This window comes from Macrobrachium rosenbergii, chromosome 15 (assembly GCF_040412425.1).
Source record: "Macrobrachium rosenbergii isolate ZJJX-2024 chromosome 15, ASM4041242v1, whole genome shotgun sequence".
Classification (NCBI taxonomy): Eukaryota; Metazoa; Arthropoda; class Malacostraca; order Decapoda; family Palaemonidae; genus Macrobrachium; species Macrobrachium rosenbergii.
In genome coordinates this window covers 57,216,798-57,238,073 of record NC_089755.1, presented here as the reverse complement: position 1 = coordinate 57,238,073, position 21,276 = coordinate 57,216,798, and the positions used below count along the sequence as shown (strand labels likewise).

General features: G+C 37.9%; 1 protein-coding gene and 1 pseudogene across 1 annotated transcript; both read left to right on the top strand.

Moving 5' to 3' along the window:
• Positions 1-3,760: 3,760 nt before the first annotated feature.
• LOC136846427 (loricrin-like) lies at positions 3,761-6,208 on the top strand. The gene is made up of 2 exons (XM_067117210.1): positions 3,761-3,912; positions 5,012-6,208. Exons 1-2 carry the CDS (start codon positions 3,823-3,825, stop codon positions 6,017-6,019), a joined length of 1,098 nt encoding a protein of 365 aa, XP_066973311.1. The 5' UTR covers positions 3,761-3,822; the 3' UTR covers positions 6,020-6,208.
• Positions 6,209-7,695: 1,487 nt separating this feature from the next.
• On the top strand, positions 7,696-9,920 carry LOC136846363 (keratin, type I cytoskeletal 9-like; annotated as a pseudogene).
• The last annotated feature ends 11,356 nt before the right edge of the window (positions 9,921-21,276 follow it).

The following is a 21,276-nucleotide window of genomic DNA, read 5'->3' as shown; positions in this document are numbered from 1 at the left end:
TATGCTCACTGTGGTGACTCGTGAGAACGAGTCAAAAGTGAAAAATTAGGGTGACGGGACTGCTTTATCATCATCAGTGACCGTCTTCGTGCCGGATACTGGAGGCGTTCTCAGTTGCTCAAATCTGAGCAAATTGTAAATTTGCAGAGTGCGTTTCCGAGTGCAACCGCTGAAGATCTCCATAATTGCACTAAGATTGTGGAAGCTTTCTTCCGTGGGACGATTTTGTAAGCACAACTTCAGCAGATGTGAGCACATTTATTGTTATGTCAAGCAATTATTCTAAAGAATACGTTTCTAAGCAGACAGTTTACGTAGCAGCCATCACCGAAGAAAGGAATTTTTTTAAATATCATTCAATTAGAAGATATATTCAAGCTCACATCTTGGCGTACCTTCAAGTCCAAAAGGAATTCACGAACCAAAACCCCTGGTAAAATCATAATGTACAAGAGCCTTTCTCGCCTACGAGTATTCGATAAGGAAAATCATACCAGAGACTCTTTCACAAAGGGAACCACTTCTCTGAGTGAAGGTGAAAGGAGGAAAAATTTTACATCTCGTTCAAAAGTAAATGGTGAAGGGCCAACACTAGTTCGTCCCGCGAGATGTAACGTGTTTATCGGTGAAAGTCGATTCCAAGATTGAAAAGTCGGCTATAGAAGTTCGTGACCTGACCATTAACACATAAGGCTTTAGCATTTACTCTCATCGCTGTTGCTTGCTTAATCTATTCGCTTTTGGGATTTGCTATGAGTCACTGACTCATGGACAGTGAGTCAGGTTAATCGCTAGTTTCCAAAACTTACGACTTATTTCTGCTTGTAATTGGTATCTTGAATAAATTGAAAGCCCCGGTGACGTTAGGTTATTGTACAAGACTGTACCATAGTACAAAATTCAAATACATCAGCCAATCAGATGCAAGTTAGAAGCCTCTCTGATATCGGCTACGGATATTTACCGTCAGCTCCCCAAATGTCAAACTGCTAAATCAACACAATAACAATAGCAAGACAATTGACAGGAATTTCAAAAGATTAACTCGGGAATTTTTGTCTGATATTCCTGTCTTGGCCTTGCGAGCTTGAACGTTGCCATTTTCGCAGAGAGAGAGAGAGAGAGAGAGAGAGAGAGAGAGAGAGAGAGAGAGAGAGAGAGAGAGAGAGAGAGAGAGAGAGGGGGTGGAATCGTTCCTTGAGCATAGTGGCTATGACAGTAAATGTAGGAGAGCATTTGCCAAAACTTGCTTACTGTCCCACGCCGCTGCTGAAAACGAGTTATTGCCAAGAAGCAAAGGAAATGTGTACTCATCCCATACCCTGGGGCAATGTTAGCGAGCCCAGACCTGTAAAAGGCGGGAGAGGAGAGTCGTCTTTCGGCAGACGCCTATTTGGATTCCGTCCTAATGGAGGAAGAAGCAGCAGCGTAGATGTTGAGATGTCAGGTGTCGAAATAACTCAAAAGGAGGAAAAATTACAGGTGGCAGCGTAGAAGGTGATATGTCAAAAAGAACTTTCGCTTATGCGTTCTCTAAGAGGGTTAATGAATTTTGTTTATCGTGAACTGGCGTCATGACAGCAGAGGTCATTTGCGGGTTATCTATGAAGATAGGTCATACAAGGAAGCTATGGTAGGATGGATTACAGAATACGTATTGTTCGGTTCGCTAAACCTCTCATAGAATTGCATTTGCATTTTGAAGCACTCTAGAGAGGTATTTTTAAAGTTTTGAAATAAAACTATCCAAAAGTAAAGATAAAAAACGGTACAGGCTCGAGAATTCTGGCTCTCATGCAAAATAATGGACAATCTAAGTTTAACTTTCAATGGAATGGAATGCATTTCTATAATTCTAAAGATTATTTTCTTATACTAATCAAAAAAGTTAATATTTGTCGAAATTCTTCTGTCCATTGCAAATTTAGGTCAATGCATATTTTAAAAAAATCGTCGAATATTGTTAAAACCACTGCAATACTTCGTGATATAGATATATATTTTTTTCTCTCCCGTTAGTGATCATGCTGGTTCTGTGAAGGGTGTCATCATCTGGTATGTGTAATTATAAGTGTGTGTGTGTGTGTGTATGTATATATATATATATATATATATATATATATATATATATATATATATATATATATATATATATATATATAAACTTTCAATGGAATGAAATGCATTTCTTTAATTCTAAAGATTATTTTCTTATACAAATCAAAAAAAGTTAATATTTTTCGAAATTCTTCTGTCCATTGCAAATTTAGGTCAATGCATATTTAAAAAAATCGTCGAATATTGTTAAAACCACTGCAATATTTCGTGATATAGATATATATTTTTTCTCTCCCGTTAGTGATCATGCTGGTTCTGTGAAGGGTGTCATCATCTGGTATGTGTAATTATAAGTGTGTGTGTGTGTGTGTGTATGTATATATATATATATATATATATATATATATATATATATATATATATATATATATATATATATATATATATATATATATATATATATATATATATATATATATATATATATATATATATATATATATATATATATATATATATATATATATATATATATATAAACTTTCAATGGAATGAAATGCATTTTTCTTTAATTCTAAAGGTTATTTTCTTATACAAATCAAAAAAGTTAATATTTTTCGAAATTCTTCTGTCCATTGCAAATTTAGGTCAATGCATATTTAAAAAAATCGTCGAATATTGTTAAAACCACTGCAATATTTCGTGATATAGATATATATTTTTTCTCTCCCGTTAGCGATCATGCTGGTTCTGTGAATAGTGTCATCATCTGGTATGTATAATTATAAGTGTTTGTATGTATATATATATATATATATATATATATATATATATATATATATATATATATATATATATATATGTATATATATATATATATATATATGATGACACCATTCACAAAACCAGCATGATCACTAACGAGCAAAAAGTCTGACAACAATAGTCTCTTTCACAATATTCTCCAAAGATACTGATATTAGGATAATCATGGTGGCTGACTCGACATTTATACATCTCCCAAGTCACTAGGAATTTTCTCTGCTCGTAGAATTTCACTTTCCCATAAATCAACGAAGAGATAAAATGACTCTTCCCACCGAAGGATTATTTGCAAGAAGAAGAATCTAAGCCATGTTTACCTCTGTGATTTAATAATGCTTCTACCTCTCTGGTTTAGTGATGCTTCTTACTACTGACATACGTTCATTGCTACTGACAGGCATTGAAGATTGTAGTAGTAATTAAATGTTCTGTTATTTATTTAAAATGGCCGCCTGTTATATCAGTTTTAAGCCATTAAATCCCAACTAATATAACAGTTTTAGTTAACCATTAGCTTTCATGTTACTTCAAACGTAATAACTGTTTTTTCATTAGTTTTAACTCATTACCTCCCATTAGTTTTGAACTCAGTAACTTAAATATAATTTTTAAAAACTAGTAATAAGAGCAACCTGTGATCAAATGGCTGAAATATTTTCCAGCGCCAACAGATGAAATTTTTGACATTTTCAAGAGACCTGAAGACCAGCAAACCACAAACATTTATTCAGAAATATATTTGACTTCCAAAACCAGAAGGATGGCGAGGGAAAAATCGATAGAATATGTAAACATATTTTTATCCCTGATACGAAGGGAGGCTGTTTATGAAGACGAGGAGAATTATGAGGAGAAGGAGGAGTTGGGGGGGAGGAGGAGGAGGAGGAGAAAAAGGAGGAAAAGGGGGACGAAGGACAACTGGTGGAGTGAGAGGAAGCGATGGGGGCCATGTATATATATATGAATGGTGGCTCTAGCATCATCATCTCACTTTCAGTGTTCTCCTCCACGATGAAACAAGCAGCGCTGGTGAGTATCTGGGTCTTAGCAGAGACTATCAAAACAATACTCATGCTGCTGGTTTTCTTCTCAGGCCTTACTGTGACCCTTTGTTACCACCACCAGACAAATGAGCTATCGCTCATAATTTAATAACCGCAGACTTTAATAATCTCTCTCTCTCTCTCTCTCTCTCTCTCTCTCTCTCTCTCTCTCTCTCTCTCTCTCTCTCTCTCTCTCTCTCTCTCTCCCCTCGCGTAAGTTTGTTACATAATACACGCTACAACTGTCACATTTATATATGCTGTTTGGGTTCATTTTCTGTAACCTTTCTTCTCTGAGTGACGTAATGATACCATCATAAGTATTATTTCTCATTATTTTTCTTTCTCCTTTCACTGCGTCTTTGGACAAGGAAACCTCCAAAATAGTTATTTCCAAAAAAAATTCCAGTAAGTGTCTGCTCTCATCGTGAAGTGGCTGATGGCGTTCAAAAGCCTAAGGAGATAAAACAGATCTTTTCCCAGACACTCATTATGTGTTGGCTAAATCGTTGAGCCCTGTGTTGTTCTAACGGCTTTTGTTGTTTCCTAATTAAACGCGTCACTCCTTTTTCTGTCTCATGGATGCCCCATTTCAGTCAATAAGGCGTTATTTTTATTTTGGTCACTATCATCTTTGCTTTCTTCTACACAGAGGGCTTCAAGATTATATTTGCAGTTTATTGTGTCTTCAACTCACTTTTTCATAATTCCCTACCGTCTGCTACATAAGTAAAGAGAAAAAAATCCCCTCCAGAATTCAATATTCTCTGCAGAAATATGCAAAACAAAACATTAAATGTCCCCAGAAAATAGCCTATACCAAATTATAAGACATTACCCATTGACAATAAAAAGAAATATAATCTATTAAAAATGTAAGAAAAAAAATCCACTTCCAAAGATAACGAAATAAAATACAGCTGCATGCAATTATATAAGCGCCTTTCAGTCGAGAAACAAGCCAAGCGCCATCCTGGGCCAAAGTATTTCTAATTTAATTTATTATATTTTAAAAATGGCACTTGGCATGTTTCTCGACTGAAAAGCTCATAATTCCTTTGGGTCTTTCTCCTGTTTTTTTTCAGATTTTCGCGTCTCTGCTGGTAGCAGCAGAGTCAGCCTTACTACAAGGCTACAGTTTGCCTGGTCATGGTGGATCGTCCAGTGGCGGAACAGGAGGGTCCTTTGTCTCCTCGGGTGGAGGAACAGGTGGGGGATCCTTCGTCTCCTCTGGAGGGGGTACTGGAGGTTTTGTTTCGTCCGGCTTCAGCAGTGGTGGCGGCTCAGTATCCTCTGGGTTTGGCATTGGTGGAGGATCAGTATCCTCCGGCTTTGGTTCCGGTGGATCCTTTGTATCCTCTGGTGGAAGCACCGGTGGATCATTCGGAGCCTCTGGCTTTGGCAGTGGTGGATCCTTTGGTGGATCCTTCTCTGGACATGGATCCATCTCTTGTGGGGATGGACAGGTCGCTCACGCAGGAAGCTGCGTAACTCCCCAAGTGGAACGCAATGTCTACGTCTACAATGTCCCTGCACAGCCCCGATCTGTCGGCCCTCGTCCTAACATCCCAGCACCAAAGGTCGAACACAACATCGTCTTCGTGCGTCTTCCAGAGGGCGCTGCAGGACAGGACCCTATTGTGGTTCCTCCACCCCAGCAGAAGAACGTCGTCTATGTTCTCAACAAGGCAACTGCAGCAGGTGGACAGAGGGTCATCAACGTTCCAGCACCACCCAAGAGCCAGCCTGAGGTCTACTTCGTCAACGTCGGCGACGGCCAGAACCCAACTCTTCCAGGAGGCATTGATCTTCAGAGTGCCCTCAGCAGCGCTGATCATCAAGGGGTTGGCCAGGTCATTGGTGGTGGATCAGGTGGTGGCGTCGCAAGAGGAGACTTCGGAGGTGGACTGGACGGTGGATTTGGTGGACTTGGTGGACATGGTGGAGGTGGTGGCTTTTTAGCTGATGATGCTGGAGGTTCAATTGGTGGGGGAAGCATTTCCGGAGGCCTTGGAGGCTTTGAAACATCCGGAGGAAGCATCATTTCCGGTGGTGGTTCATCCGCCCCCAGTGGTCTATACTCTCCTCCTTAAACATATCAGGCTATTGAGACTTTGGCGACTGTAATCTTATCTAAAACTATCAAAGTGATGTGAATGCTATTTTCTTATTTATTGGACGTTTTGAAGGCCAAAATAAAGCTTTTTTGTTTTGAGAATCGATGCTAATTTATATTCCTACAGTATTTTAAATTGCAAGTATCTTTATCATTGTTCAAACTATTACAATTACCATCATATATATATATATATATATATATATATATATATATATATATATATATATATATATATATATAGTATATATTGTATATACAGTATATATATATATATATATATATATATATATATATATATATATATATATATATATATATATATATTATATATATGTATGCACGTATGTATAGAGAGACACACAGAGACAGAGAGAGAGAGATGGGGGGAGAGTGAGAGAGAGAGAGAGAGAGAAGGAGAGAGAGAGAGAGAGTTAACGAAATTAATGTGTGTATATTTCATTTACCTCAGTTTGTCATATTTGATGTTAAACTTTGTTCATTGCCTTTCATAATAACCACTTTTCCCTGAATCACTACCTTCCACTAAACAAACATTACGAAGGAGATTTCAACACAGGTAGAAGTAATGATCTCCGGAGACTTTGGTGGAGGTGTAGAATATGACATACGACTCTAGGGAGAGAGGGAGACAGACAGACAGACAGATTTCATGAAATTAATATGTGTGTGTGTGTATGTGTGTCATTTCTCTTAATTTTCCATATTATCATTATGCTAACGAGCAAAAAATCTGATAACAATATTCTCTTTCAAAATATTCTCCAAAGATACTGATATTAGGATAATCGGGGTGGCTGACTCGACATTTATACATCTCCCAAGTCACTTGGAATTTTCTCTGCTCGTAGAATTTCACTTTCCCATAAATCAACGAAGAGATAAAATGACTCTTCCCACCGAAGGATTATTTGCAAGAAGAAGAATCTAAGTCATGTTTACCTGTGTGATTTAATAATGCTTCTACCTCTCTGGTTTAGTAATGCTTCTTACTACTGACATACGTTCATTGCTACTGACAGGCATTGAAGATTGTAGTAGTAATTAAATGTTCTGTTATTTATTTAAAATTGCTGCCTGTTATATCAGTTTTAATCCATTAAATCCCAACTAAAATAACAGTTTTAGTTAACCATTAGCTTTCATGTTACTTCAAACGTAATAACTGTTTTTTCATTAGTTTTAACTCATTACCTCCCATTAGTTTTGAACTCAGTAACTTAAATATAATTTTTAAAAACTAGTAATAAGAGCCACCTGTGATCAAATGGCTGAAATATTTTCCAGCGCCAACAGATGAAATTTTTGACATTTTCAAGAGACCTGAAGACCAGCAAATCACAAACATTTATTTAGAAATATATTTGACTTCCAAAACCAGAAGGATGGCGAGAGAAAAATCGATAGAATATGTAAACATATTTTTATCCCTGATACGAAGGGAGGCTGTTTATGAAGACGAGGAGAATTATGAGGAGAAGGAGGAGTTGGGGGGAGGAGGAGGAGGAGAAAAAGGAGGAAAAAGGGGATGAAGGACAACTGGTGGAGTGAGAGGAAGCGATGGGGGCCATGTATATATATATGAATGGTGGCTCTAGCATCATCATCTCACTTTCAGTGTTCTCCTCCACGATGAAACAAGCAGCGCTGGTGAGTATCTGGGTCTTAGCAGAGACTATCGAAACAATACTCATGCTGCTGGTTTTCTTCTCAGGCCTCACTGTGACCCTTGGTTACCACCACCAGATAAATACGTTACCACTCATAATTTAATAACGGCAAACTTTAATAACCTCTATGATTTTTTTTTATATTTTGCTCTCTCTCTCTCTCTCTCTCTCTCTCTCTCTCTCTCTCTCTCTCGCATAAGTTTGTTACATAATACACGCTACAACTGTCACATTTATATATGCTGTTTGGGTTCATTTTCTGTAACCTTTCTTCTCTGAGTGACGTAATGATACCATCATAAGTATCATTTCTCATTATTTTTTTTTTCTCCTTTCACTGTGTCTTTGGACAGGGAAACCTCCAAAATAGTTATTTCCAAAAAAATTCCAGTAAGTGTCTGCTCTCATCGTGAAGTAGCTGATGGCGTTCAAAAGCCTAAGGAAATAAAACAGCTCTTTTCCCAGACACTTATTATGTGTTGGCTAAGTCGTTGAGCCCTGTGTTGTACTAAACGGCTTTTGTTGTTTCCTAATTAAACGCGTCACTTCTTTTTCTGTCTCATGGATGCCCCATTTCAGTCAATAATGCGTTATTTTTAATTTGGTCACTATCTTCTTTGCTTTCTTCTACACAGAGGGCTTCAAGATTATATTTGCTGTTTATTGTGTCTTCAACTCACTTTTTCATAATTCCCTACTGTCTGCTACATAAGTAAATAGAAAAAAATCCCCTCCAGAATTCAATATTCTCTGCAGAAATATGCAAAACAAAACATTAAATGTCCCCAGAAAATAACCTATACCAAATTATAAGACATTACCCATTGACAATAAAAAGAAACATAATCTATTAAAAATGTAAGAAAAAAAATCCACTTCCAAAGATAACGAAATAAAATACAGCTGCATGCAAATTATATAAGCGCCTTTCAGTCGAGAAACAAGCCAAGCGCCATCCTGGGCCAAAGTATTTCTAATTTAATTTATTATATTTTAAAAATGGCACTTGGCATGTTTCTCGACTGAAAAGCTCATAATTCCTTTGGGTCTTTCTCCTGTTTTTTTTCAGATTTTCGCGTCTCTGCTGGTAGCAGCAGAGTCAGCCTTACTACAAGGCTACAGTTTGCCTGGTCATGGTGGATCGTCCAGTGGCGGAACATGAGGGTCCTTTGTCTCCTCGGGTGGAGGAACAGGTGGGGGATCCTTCGTCTCTTCTGGAGGGGGTACTGGAGGTTTTGTTTCGTCCGGCTTCAGCAGTGGTGGCGGCTCAGTATCCTCTGGGTTTGGCATTGGTGGAGGATCAGTATCCTCCGGCTTTGGTTCCGGTGGATCCTTTGTATCCTCTGGTGGAAGCACCGGTGGATCATTCGGAGCCTCTGGCTTTGGCAGTGGTGGATCCTTTGGTGGATCCTTCTCTGGACATGGATCCATCTCTTGTGGGGATGGACAGGTCGCTCACGGAGGAAGCTGCGTAACTCCCCAAGTGAAACGCAATGTCTACGTCTACAATGTCCCTGCACAGCCCCGATCTGTCGGCCCTCGTCCTAACATCCCAGCACCAAAGGTCGAACACAACATCGTCTTCGTGCGTCTTCCAGAGGGCGCTGCAGGACAGGACCCTATTGTGGTTCCTCCACCCCAGCAGAAGAATGTTGTTTACGTACTCAACAAGGCAACTGCAGCAGGCGGACAGAAGGTCATCAACGTTCCAGCACCACCCAAGAGCCAGCCTGAGGTCTACTTCGTCAACGTCGGTGACGGCCAGAACCCAACTCTTCCAGGAGGCATTGATCTTCAGAGTGCCCTCAGCAGCGCTGACCATCAAGGAGTTGGCCAGGTCATTGGTGGTGGATCAGTTGGTGGCGTCTCAAGAGGAGACTTCGGAGGCGGACTGGACGCTGGTGGATTTGGTGGTGGACATGGTAGAGGTTTTGGTGGTGGCTTTTTAGCTGATGATGCTGGAGGTTCATTTGGTGGGGGAAGCATTTCCGGAGGCCTTGGAGGCTTTGAAACATCCGGAGGAAGCATCATTTCCGGTGGTGGTTCATCCACCCCCAGTGGTCTATACTCTCCTCCTTAAACATATCAGGCTATTGAGATTGGCGACTGTAATCTTATCTAAAACTATCAAAGTGATGTGGATGCTATTTTCTTATTTATTGGACGTTTTGAAGGTCAAAATAAAGCTTTTTTGTTTGAGAATCGATACTAATTTATATTCCTGCAGTATTTTAAATTGCAAGTATCTTTATCATTGTTCAACTAACTACAATTACCATCATATATATATATATATATATATATATATATATATATATATATATATATATATATATATGTGTGTGTGTGTGTGTGTGTGTGTGTGTGTGTGTATGTATATATGTATATATATATATATATATATATATATATATATATATATATATATATATATATATATATATATATAATATATATATATATATATATATGTATATACGTATGTATGCATGTATAGAGAGAGAGAGAGAGGGAGGGAGGAGAGTGAGAGAGAGAGAGAGAGAGAGATAACGAAATTAATGTGTGTATATTTCATTTACCTCAGTTTTTCATATTTGATGTTAAGCTTTGTTCATTGCCTTTCATAATAACCACTTTTCCCTGAATCACCACCTTCTACTAAACAAATATTACGAAGGAGATTTCAACACAGGTAGAAGTAATGATCTCCGGAGACTTCGGATGACATACGACTCTAGGGAGAGAGGGAGACAGACAGACAGACAGATTTCATGAAATTAATGTGTGTGTGTGTGTGTGTGTGCGTGTGTATGTGTGTCATTTCTCTTAATTTTTCATATTATCATTATGCTTTGTTAACTGTTTCTCATAATAATCATTTAAGAGACCGAATCAGACAATTTTCCCTTATTGAACAAATAATAGGAAAGTGATTTCAACGTCGGCAGAAATAGTGATCTGCGGAGACTTCGGTGAAGTGTAAAATATAATGTACGACCTTAGAGAGAGAGAGAGAGAGAGAGAGAGAGAGAGAGAGAGAGAGAGAGAGAGAGAGAGAAGGGGGAGAGAGAGAGAGCGGGGGTGACAGACAGAGATAGAATATTCATGTCAGTCCAGTGTCAGCGAAAAGAAGTTAATTCTATAACATTCGATTAATTTGATAAATCTTTTTGTAAACTTGGAAATGTTTTTATGTGACAAGAGTTTTTCATATTGCTAGTCTTTCATATATACAAAAAATAAAAAGTTTATCGTATATATGTGTGTGTGTGTGTGTGTGTGTGTGTGTGTGTGTGTGTGTGTGTGTGTGTGTGTGTGTGTGTGTGTGTGTGTGTGTGTGTAAAGAAAGCATAAACAAAAAACTCTGAGGAAAGGTCATCACTCTCTCCAAAGAAACCCAGAAAATAACTTTAAACCTGATAATAAAAATTAAATCTCATCCTACTGTACATAGTGTTGGCTTCCCACATCGTGTTTGCATAATTTCTGCGGAGAACAGAACTGAAAGTGAGTTTTGCAACTGCATAAATTGTGTACATAAGTCTCGTGTAAGGTTCAAATGAAAGGATCACAAGAAATATCCCTCATTCATTGATGAGTGATTTTTTTTTTTTTCTTATTTTATTTACAGACCGATTTTAGCAAATCTATATTTATAAAACTTTATCAAATTTTTATTTGGAAAATGAATCATATAATTAATCGTTAATCTTCAATTTCAGTGAGTTAACATAAAATACCATATTAGTAAATAAAAAAAATCCTTTGACATAAATATTATAATTAGATTAACTAAGCTATTTAACAGGTTTGTAACAAGATTGTAAGTCCAACGAACATGCAATATATTCAGTCTACAAGGAAAACAAGAACTTTAAATAAAGAAACAATTACTCAACACAAGAGTCGCTAAAAGGAAAAAGAAATCAAAACATTCACACACAATAAGACAAACATTTCAACTGAAAAGAAGTCTGCGCCAGACTTCCCTTTAGTTATTCAGACTTCCTTTGTTGTTACTTATAACCAATGTTGTCGTTTACGCCTTGTAGACCCCCACCTCCACCATTGATGAAGAAGGGTTCACTGCTCTGTCCTTTCGTTGTAAATAAATCGCGAGAATTAACGTAACCTCCCGAAAACCCACCCGGTTGTTGCACGTCGTTGAGACTGACCCCACCATGACCCCGTAAACCACCAGGATCCTGACCCTGGCTGTTGTACCTGACGAAGTACACTTCAGGTTTCGCGGTAGGTGGCTGCGGACGAGCGCTGACAACTTTGTCTCTCCCCGCATCAGCGGCTCTGTTCAAGAAGAAGACGTAATGTTTCTGTTCCTTGAGAGGCACCACTACGGATTCTCGGCTCTTGGGTGGAAGCTTGACCAACAGGATGTTTTCGATGACCTTGGGCAGCGGGAGGTTTGGAACAGGGCGCGTCACTGCATTCCTCCGCGCGGGGGCGTTGAAGAAATATATATTCCGGGTGATCCTCGGCATCACGCACTGCCCGTCTGCTCGGAGGACTTGCCCGTCCGCGCAAGAAGAAGAAGAAGAAGAAGAAGCGAGGACAGCTGGTTGCGAAAAGGCGGTTCCTTGCGGGTTGCCTCTGCCGAAGGAATACCCTCTGTCAGGAACCTGATTCGTGGACATGTAGGATTGGAGAGGAACTTTCTGGATTCCTCTGATATTTCTCGAGGTTCCTTGAGCGAAGTAAGGGTTACTGGAGATAAAAGGTCGTCGATCAAAGGAAGGCGCTAATAAACTTCGATCTCCCGGCACTAAAGTGGTTAGGCCATTATGTCCTTTGATGATCGTAGAGCCACTGACTAAGGATATTCCGCCTCGATTTGTAACCCCAAGAAGCAACGATATCTGGAATGGAAATGACCGCCGGTTAGCATCGATAATTACATTAGTATCAGTGTCGATCAACATTTGTGAAACTTATTTATAGAAGGTAGCGAGAGGGTACTAAGGATATTTATTAATAACTGCTAGTTGTAATCACATTCAGAAGTTGTTAGTAATATCATTACAACCAGCGAGCTTCTACTGTAGTGGAATCCATATCAAAAAATAATAATGATAAATGGAATCATAACTCCGTATCTGGTGAAACACTATACTCGGGAACTTTAAGATCTACCAAAACTTAAACAACAAAATCACTGCATTCAAACATGATAGCCACTTGGATGTTTCCTGTTCTCATATTACTGTAAATTCACCTACTGCATTTTCGTTTGCATCAGTTAAAGAAGCAGTTAATGATGATGACAATCCACGAGAGAAACTCGCGACGAATTTCAAGGACTAATGTCATCACGTAATTAGCCAATTAGACCGAGAGAGAAAAGCGAGACATTGAGAAGCTGAAGTAATTGTTGCTTCATTTAGGAAACTTTCTTATCGTTTCATGGCTTCATACATCCACAGGAAGTTTGGATGGTGGTCCTTTCTTTCTGTGAAAGTTTGGAGGTCAAGAACACGGTTTTTTTAGGATCGTAAGTCACAAATAGATTCGTTAAAAGAAAGATAATGTAAACACGATGAATAGATGAGAAACGAATTACCTCACAGTGCAAATCTTACCGAGTTGTGAAGCATTATTGAGAAAAAAGTACGTATGTGAATTTGACCTATATGTGCGCAAGCCTTTCGCTCAACGCATGATTTTACAATAGTGATAAATGAAGATAGAAGAAACAAAAACTTGCTTACTGACCGCTCATACTTAAAAAAAAAAAAAAACCACATTGCGCAAAAAAAAAAAGTGAAATTTTATGCAATGTAATTATGACTGAAAAATATAAAAGTCAAAAGGCAGAAAAAATTAAATAGAATAAGGCTCCCTGAATGCGAAGTTCTGTTCATGCTCTTCCAGAGAAAACGGCTTGAAAAATGTTCACAGGGGTAACGATTCTATTCTCACTCTCGCCTTATACACTAGCAGCTTAGCTCTCATTAGAAGGCATTATTGCTTATCCATATGGCCTTTTGCAGAGCAAATCAGTAATGCACCTTGAAAAATAAACGATGATCTTTTTTGTACAGTCATAATCGACACCTTTGCTATATGTGAATTGGTAAAGCCTGGCTTTAAACTAGTGCTTGAATATGTCAGTGTTGGTACAATTGAGCGTAAGCCTAAGTTCTTAAAATAATATGGCATACAAAAACAATAAAGGTGCAAGGACGGACAAGCCCTTAATCAGACAGAATCACGACATTTTGAATTAACTGCCCTATTTTTCAATAATTTAGAAAGTGAACATTGCTTTCATAAAAAAAAAAATCTTTAATCAATCAAGAAACTTGTATTCACAGACTTAAGCAAACTATTTCTTGTTTATTTTTTTAGGCACTTAAATAAATACAAAAATTAAACGTTATTAATTTCATAGTTATCAAAGCGTCTTGTGCTCAGTTGGTTACTGAGAGGCAATATCGGAAGGTGTTAGCCTACCGGATCTCGTAAGTCCTTTGTCATGAGGTTTCTTGCACCCTTCTCCTGATGGATTAGGTCAATTGAGGTCACGATGGCGTTCCGACTATTTCTGGAATCGAACTCGGAGTCTCTGGCTGCTGTGACAGGAGTCCTAACCTCTAGACCATGAGCACCCATGGTGATTTCGTTATCGAATTCAACATGTACAAAACTCGTCGAAAAAATCTCGTTTCAATGGAAAGAAAGAAACGAAATGTTAAATGGCTTAAAAAGCAATAGTCATGTTACCGAAGGCTTAAACAAAGCATGACTATTGCACGAATATGTTCATGAGGCAATCGGCCTCCCCACATGCTTTCATGCATGAATGCATGAATGCATTTTCTTTTTTCCCCTTTATGGGCGACCATCTGTAAGGATCCGCGCATGCGAATAAAGTGGGAATATTTGCATATTGCTGCCAGAATTGGAGAGGTATGTCAGGTCAGGAGAACAAAGATATTAGTGCTGTAAGTTCATAAAACTGTGTACGTACGTATTTTGATATTGCATGCACACACACACAACACATACACACACACACACACACACACACACACATATATATATATATATATATATATATATATATATATATATATATATACCAATTGTATGCAGTAAGACAGTGTATATACATACGTTCCTATTATCTATACGTTTTATACACAATCAAAAATAAAAGACGTAACATAACGTGCATAATATATATATATATATATATATATATATATATATATATATATATATATATATATATATATATATATATATATATATATATATATATATATATATATATATATATATATATATATATATATATATATATATATATATATATATATATATATATATATATGACTGTGCATAAAGCTGTACATTTGTACATACATTCATACACACCAGACACAGCATATATGTTCAGATGTACAAAGAATTCCTTTAGGCAAACGTGTATATATTTCCACATTACGCTTTGTCGTTTTCTATCGCAACATACCACAGTTAGCTAACTACCACGTACAGTATTCAAATTAAGCACCAGAGGAATCAACTAAACGTGCCTAGGGCGTCCAGGCCATCTCCCGAATCGAACCAGGGACCTCCCGATGGTGAATCGAGTGCCCTAGCCACTAAGCCCATTCACTTAACTCTGTAATGCCGGAACTGCGTTACTTAGGAAACGGTAATTAAAAGACCTCCACCACGAAGGAAAATGAATATTAAAAATGAGATGATAAATAAAAAATAAGAATAGCACTCTTCCTCTTCTACCCAACGGCTGTGCCGAGTCCGTCTCATTACCATGAAAGGTTAAAGACCGGCTAAAGACGGGCCCAGAGGGGGTGACCTTTCGCTCTGCTGCTCAGTCATGGGGCCACGAAGGTCGAAGAAAGGGAAATGGAAGTCTCGCTCGAAGCTTTCTGAACCTTCGTGAGAAAGACGCCTTCTTCTTCTTCTCTAATTTCTCTCGCTGTTTGTTCTAGGCCCGTCTCTAACACGTGTTTCTCCAGACTCTTAAATTCTGTCTCTCCGACGCTCCAGACTCGTAAACCGAGTCTCTCCGATGTACGATATGTAATTAGCGAGTGGAATTCGTACATGAGATGGAAAAAACACTTGAAATGTTCACACGAAAACTCCGGCTTTCGTAACGTTTGGCATTGGCATCTGACCACCTGATCAAACAGATAGATAGACTCTCGTCATGAATGAATTGCGCCGTTCACATGCTTCGAAGATTATTTCGCTCTCGCCGTCTAAAAATCTTTTTCTAACATTTGTTCTATCCGCGAAATAAAATCTATTACACTGATATTTCTCAGTGAGATGAAGAATATCCTATTTATTCGTTCTCACTGTAGCACCAAAAAAAATCCATTTTCGATTATCACACAGATGAAAACTTAATATTTCTCGAAGAATTATGACTAAATGTCTTATAATTGGGCTAGACCTGGGTCCACTGTTATGTTTAGGCTTAGTATCCCTTTAATGGCTCAGGTTTGACGTCATTACTATATAAGTTGTTTACACTTGATATTGCGTAATTCACTAATACTTAACTGCACTTTAGTTTGAAATTTGCATCATATATGCAGCTGAAATTTGAGAATACTTATGTGTTTTATATCTGACGTCAAGTAAGCGGCTAAGGCTTCTTGCATTAAGCGCGTTTTTTTTTTTTTTTTTTCTTTGACATCACTCATGTAGGCCTAAAAGGTTCGAGGTTTTTTTCCTGTTGATATAACACCGATATTCATTTTAATTATGAAGCCACTTCATTGTCGTAGGTTTGACGCAAGCCAAACGGTATAGGATTGACATCAAGTGGATAACAGCTGACATCTTCCATGTGGCGGGGCTTGACATCATGAAGCCTCTTAAGCTTGGGATCACTGGAAAGTCTGAAGTGAAACAGCATTCGCATTAATAGGCGAAATCAAGATCACCTAAGCACGCGAGTGTTGAGGTTGAGACTTGACATCATGACATCACACGTGACTAAATTAGTCTTGTAGTCTCGCTAAGAGTGGAAAGAAGATCAGCTGGTGGAGCTGGAGACCATGGAAAGATGTGCCGCTACAGAGGAGGCAACTTCCACAACAACCAATCAGAACACCCTCCTTAAAGGAGCCGCTGCAAAGGCGGGTCCCTACTACTACTACTGCTGCTGCGGCTGCTAATGCAGCTTCCAACGTCCATCTCACGGACATCTAGGTTAAAATGATACAGCTTAGAATATAACATGAAGGGGCCTGATGCAAGCGTATCATAAACGTGCCCGAGAACCAGACGAGGGAGCGAATGGGCATGCGTTGCGTGAGGAGCTAATCCTTGACATCACTGTAGTTAAGAATTGAGGTCACTGAAACCTTTTCTTCTTCTTCTTCTTCTTCAAGTTTCACATCGTTTTGTGTGATGGTTCTCTTTTGAGTTGGAGGAAATGACTGTCTGCTGAGATTGAGCATCTTTCTGATTGGTGTGATGGCTTTGATTGGTTTCCCGTGCGTGGTTTTGTTTTGTTTACTTGCTGTAAACAAGTAAACAAGTAAACGAACCGTACCTCACTCGGTTGTTGGGTTGATGGTGATGGACACAGTGAAATGGTTATGGCGAAATACGTTAGAAGCTAGTTTCTCTCTCTCTCTCTCTCTCTCTCTCTCTCTCTCTCTCTCTCTCTCTCTCTAAAAATTGACACAGATATATATATATGTGTGTAAAATACATATATATAATATATATACTGTACATATATGATGGTATACATATACACACACATATATATACATATATATACTGTATGTATATATATATATATGTGTGTGTGTATTTTTATATATATATATATATATATATATATATATATATATATATATATATATATATATATATATATATATATACATATACATATACATATATATATTCATATATATATATACATATATAGCTGTGCATGTCAATTTTTACAGAGAGAGAAAATCACAGACACACACACACACACACATATATATATATATATATATATATATATATATATATATATATATATATATATATATATATATATATATATATATATATAGTGTGTGTGTACGCGTTCGTAGAGAGAGATACAACGCGAGCGCGCACGCAACTAATAAACACTATTTCACTTATTATATACATATTTTCATTTTGACAAATAATTTCGGTATTCACGTCCACGAAATGCGTCAGAAAAAAAAAAATTTCAATAAAAGCCTTAAAAGAACGGGCCACAGCCGGTAATCGGGCCACGCACACACACATTCCACATTGATCGATTATTGTGAATAATCACTCACTCGTTCACTCACTCACTCACTCACTCACTCACCACCAGCACAAACAAAGTCGTCGGTTTCTCCATCTCGGAGACGAAGAACGCGGAGACGATGATGCCCGTGCAAGAGACGTCTTCTCGAAAAAGATGCTGCAGAACCACAATTGAATTTAGCCCACACAACTGTTCCTCTCCCTTCCACCGTACTGTATGCGCGTGCCTCTCCTCCAACTTCCACCGTGGAGTGCCAGGAGAACCAACCGTCTGGTACCCCCAGCCGTGCTGGATGGGGAAGGAAGGAAGCCTCCTCCCACCCCATTCCTTCCTTCGTCTCTTCCTTTCCATGGGTCTTCTTCTTCTTTTTCTTCTTCTTCTTCTTCTTCTTCTTCTTCTTCTTCTTCTTCTTCTTCTTTTGATCTTATCCTAAGTTCTCGCGCCTTCTGCGGTCGTCTTTTCGCTCCGTTATTACCCCTAAAATTTTTTCTTTCTTGGTGGAATGAGAAACTGGGTTTTCTTTTCGAGGTTTATTGGAAGGGTCAAAGGATGATGGTCTTATATATGGAGAGAGAGAGAGAGAGAGAGAGAGAGAGAGAGAGAGAGAGAGAGGAGGAGGAGGACGACGACGACGAACAATGCAAGGGAGAGGGAGAAAAAGACGGAGAAAATATTGAGCTAATGAGAGGTAAGATGGGCGAAAGATAGAGGTAAAAAATGAGAGAGAGAGAAAGAGAGATGGGCGTTGGCTCGTCATCATTTGTTTTATCAAATTTAATTCGTAACTTTTAATATCTGTGTCCAATAAATTTTCTTGATTCGTTTCTGAAAAACGTGAAAGACTGAGAGAGAGAGAGAGAGAGAGAGAGAGAGAGAGAGAGAAAGAGAGAGAGAGAGAGAGAGAGGGAGAGAGAGAGAGACGGAGAATAACATCAACAGAATGAAAAAGACAAAAGGAAATCCAGTCGAGATTCATTTTCTGATTCGTAGCATCATCATCTTATAATGAGACGGGGGAAAGGTAGAATAGTGGGGTTGGGGTGGGGGAGGGAGGGGAGGAACGACGCGACCTTTTCTCGAAAGTCGTAATAAGCCCTTTTCTCCCTCCTCCGTCGCTTCCCGCGATACGTGAGCATGTCATTAAGACACAGAAGGCGAGTGTTTACATCCCTCCTCGATGCCTGCCATCATCAGAAGCATCCCAAGGAACCGCCTCTCGGGGGGCTGCGTATTTTTTTTTTTTTTCCGTCTGGTGCGATGCGATATACGGAGACGGCCTCACGCGACGCCCAACCAGAGTTTTCCGGCGCGTCTTGTCGCCAAAGTTTTCTCCAATTAGCTGGCGGGGTTTTTTTTTTTCATATTTCGGCGCCAAAATCGAGTCAATCACGCGAACGCGTTTTCCGGCTCCTTGTCGGAGAAGTTTCCACCAATTACCTAATGTTTTTTTTTTTCCCTCATTTCTTTAAACACTTTCGCGGCAAATTCAAATCATTCACGCGTTTTCAGGTGCGTCTTGATACGGGAGTTTCCACCAAATGGCTTAAGCGTTTTCTCTCCTGATTTCCACATTTTTGCGCCAAATTCAAATCTCTCACACGTTTTCATGGGCGTCTTGATAAGGAAGTTTTCACCAGCTAGCTCAAACGTTTTCTCTCCTGCTTTCCCACATTTTCGCCCCACATTCAAGTCATTCACTCGACTGCGTTTCCCGGCGGCAAAGTTTCCGCCAAATAAACTAATGATTATCATCTTTTTTCCAGATTTTTAGGACAAATCCAAATCATTGACGTTCCCTGATGACGTCACGTGACCTTACACATGACGTACTTCAGTTCTGCCTCTAATGTTACCCTCAGATCTGTGGCAAAATGTAAAAAAAAAAAAAAATGCGCCGAAGTTCCCTACAATTAGCTAATGTTTTTTATATCCTGTTTTCCTGTTTTTTACGCTAAATCCAAATCATTTACGTGCCCTAGTGACGTCACAAAAGCGTACACATGACGTACTCGAGTTCTGCCACCAATGTTGCCCTCGGATCTGTGGCAAAATGTAAAAAAATGAAGAGAGAAACTTCGTTATCGGTGTAATGGTGCCGCAAATGTGCCGACGCTTTTTACCTGCTTGTCTGACTAATTCGTCATTTGGCAGTTAATAATATCTCATTTCATCGCAAGCGTTATGGCCATCATCAGCTCTCGCTTCGTTGCTGTAACTATCATTATCATCGTCGTGGTGTTATCATTGCTTTTGGTTTTCTCTCGTGCTGGAGTTTCTCGTCATTATCATTATCATCATCATCATTAGTAGTAGTTTAGTATTATCATCATTAATAATAATAATAATAATAATAATAATAATAATAGTAGTAGTAGTAGTAGTAGTAGTAGTAGTAGTAGTAGTAGTAGTAGTAGTAGTAGTAGTAGTAGTAGTAACAATAATAATGTTGAACGGATTTTAGTTATGTATGGGTACAAATATATTTAAAATAAATCTGTTTAGATTTATTTTAAATATATTTGTACCCATACATAACTGCGGGTTTGTTTCTCCATTTCAAGACTCGTGCTACTATCAGTTTTTTTAATAATAATAATAATAATTATTATTATTATTATTATTATTATTATTATTATTATTATTATTATTATTATTATTAAAGATCATCAACACGATTAATAATAATAATAATAATAATAATAATAATAATAATAATAATAATAGTAATCATAATAATTATTATTATTATTATTATTATTATTATTATTATTATTATTATTATTATTATTATTATTATTATTCATGTTGATGATCTTTGTATTATCATTATCAGTGATATCATTATTCAGTAATACTAATGTTATCATCAGTATTAGGCAGTATTGATGATATCTTTATTAGACAATACTGGCCAGCCCTATGAGAGCTGATAATCAGCTCAGTGGTCTGGTTAAACTATATTGATAATAAATCATTATTAGACAATACCAATTTTAACATTATTTGTAGATAATATCAATGTCAGTACAATTATTCGGCAAAGGTGAAAGCATTAGTCCTTTATTTGTGAAAAAGGTTTTATAAGGCTGTTTATCCTTACTTTTATTCTAATTTTACGGTGTACAACGTAATTTGCATTTTAATATTATTCGTGTTGTGTGATATTATTATCGTTGAATTTGATGTTGAAAGTAATGAGTGGTGTAATGCTGTAATTATTATTATGAATACTACTTTCATAACACTCCT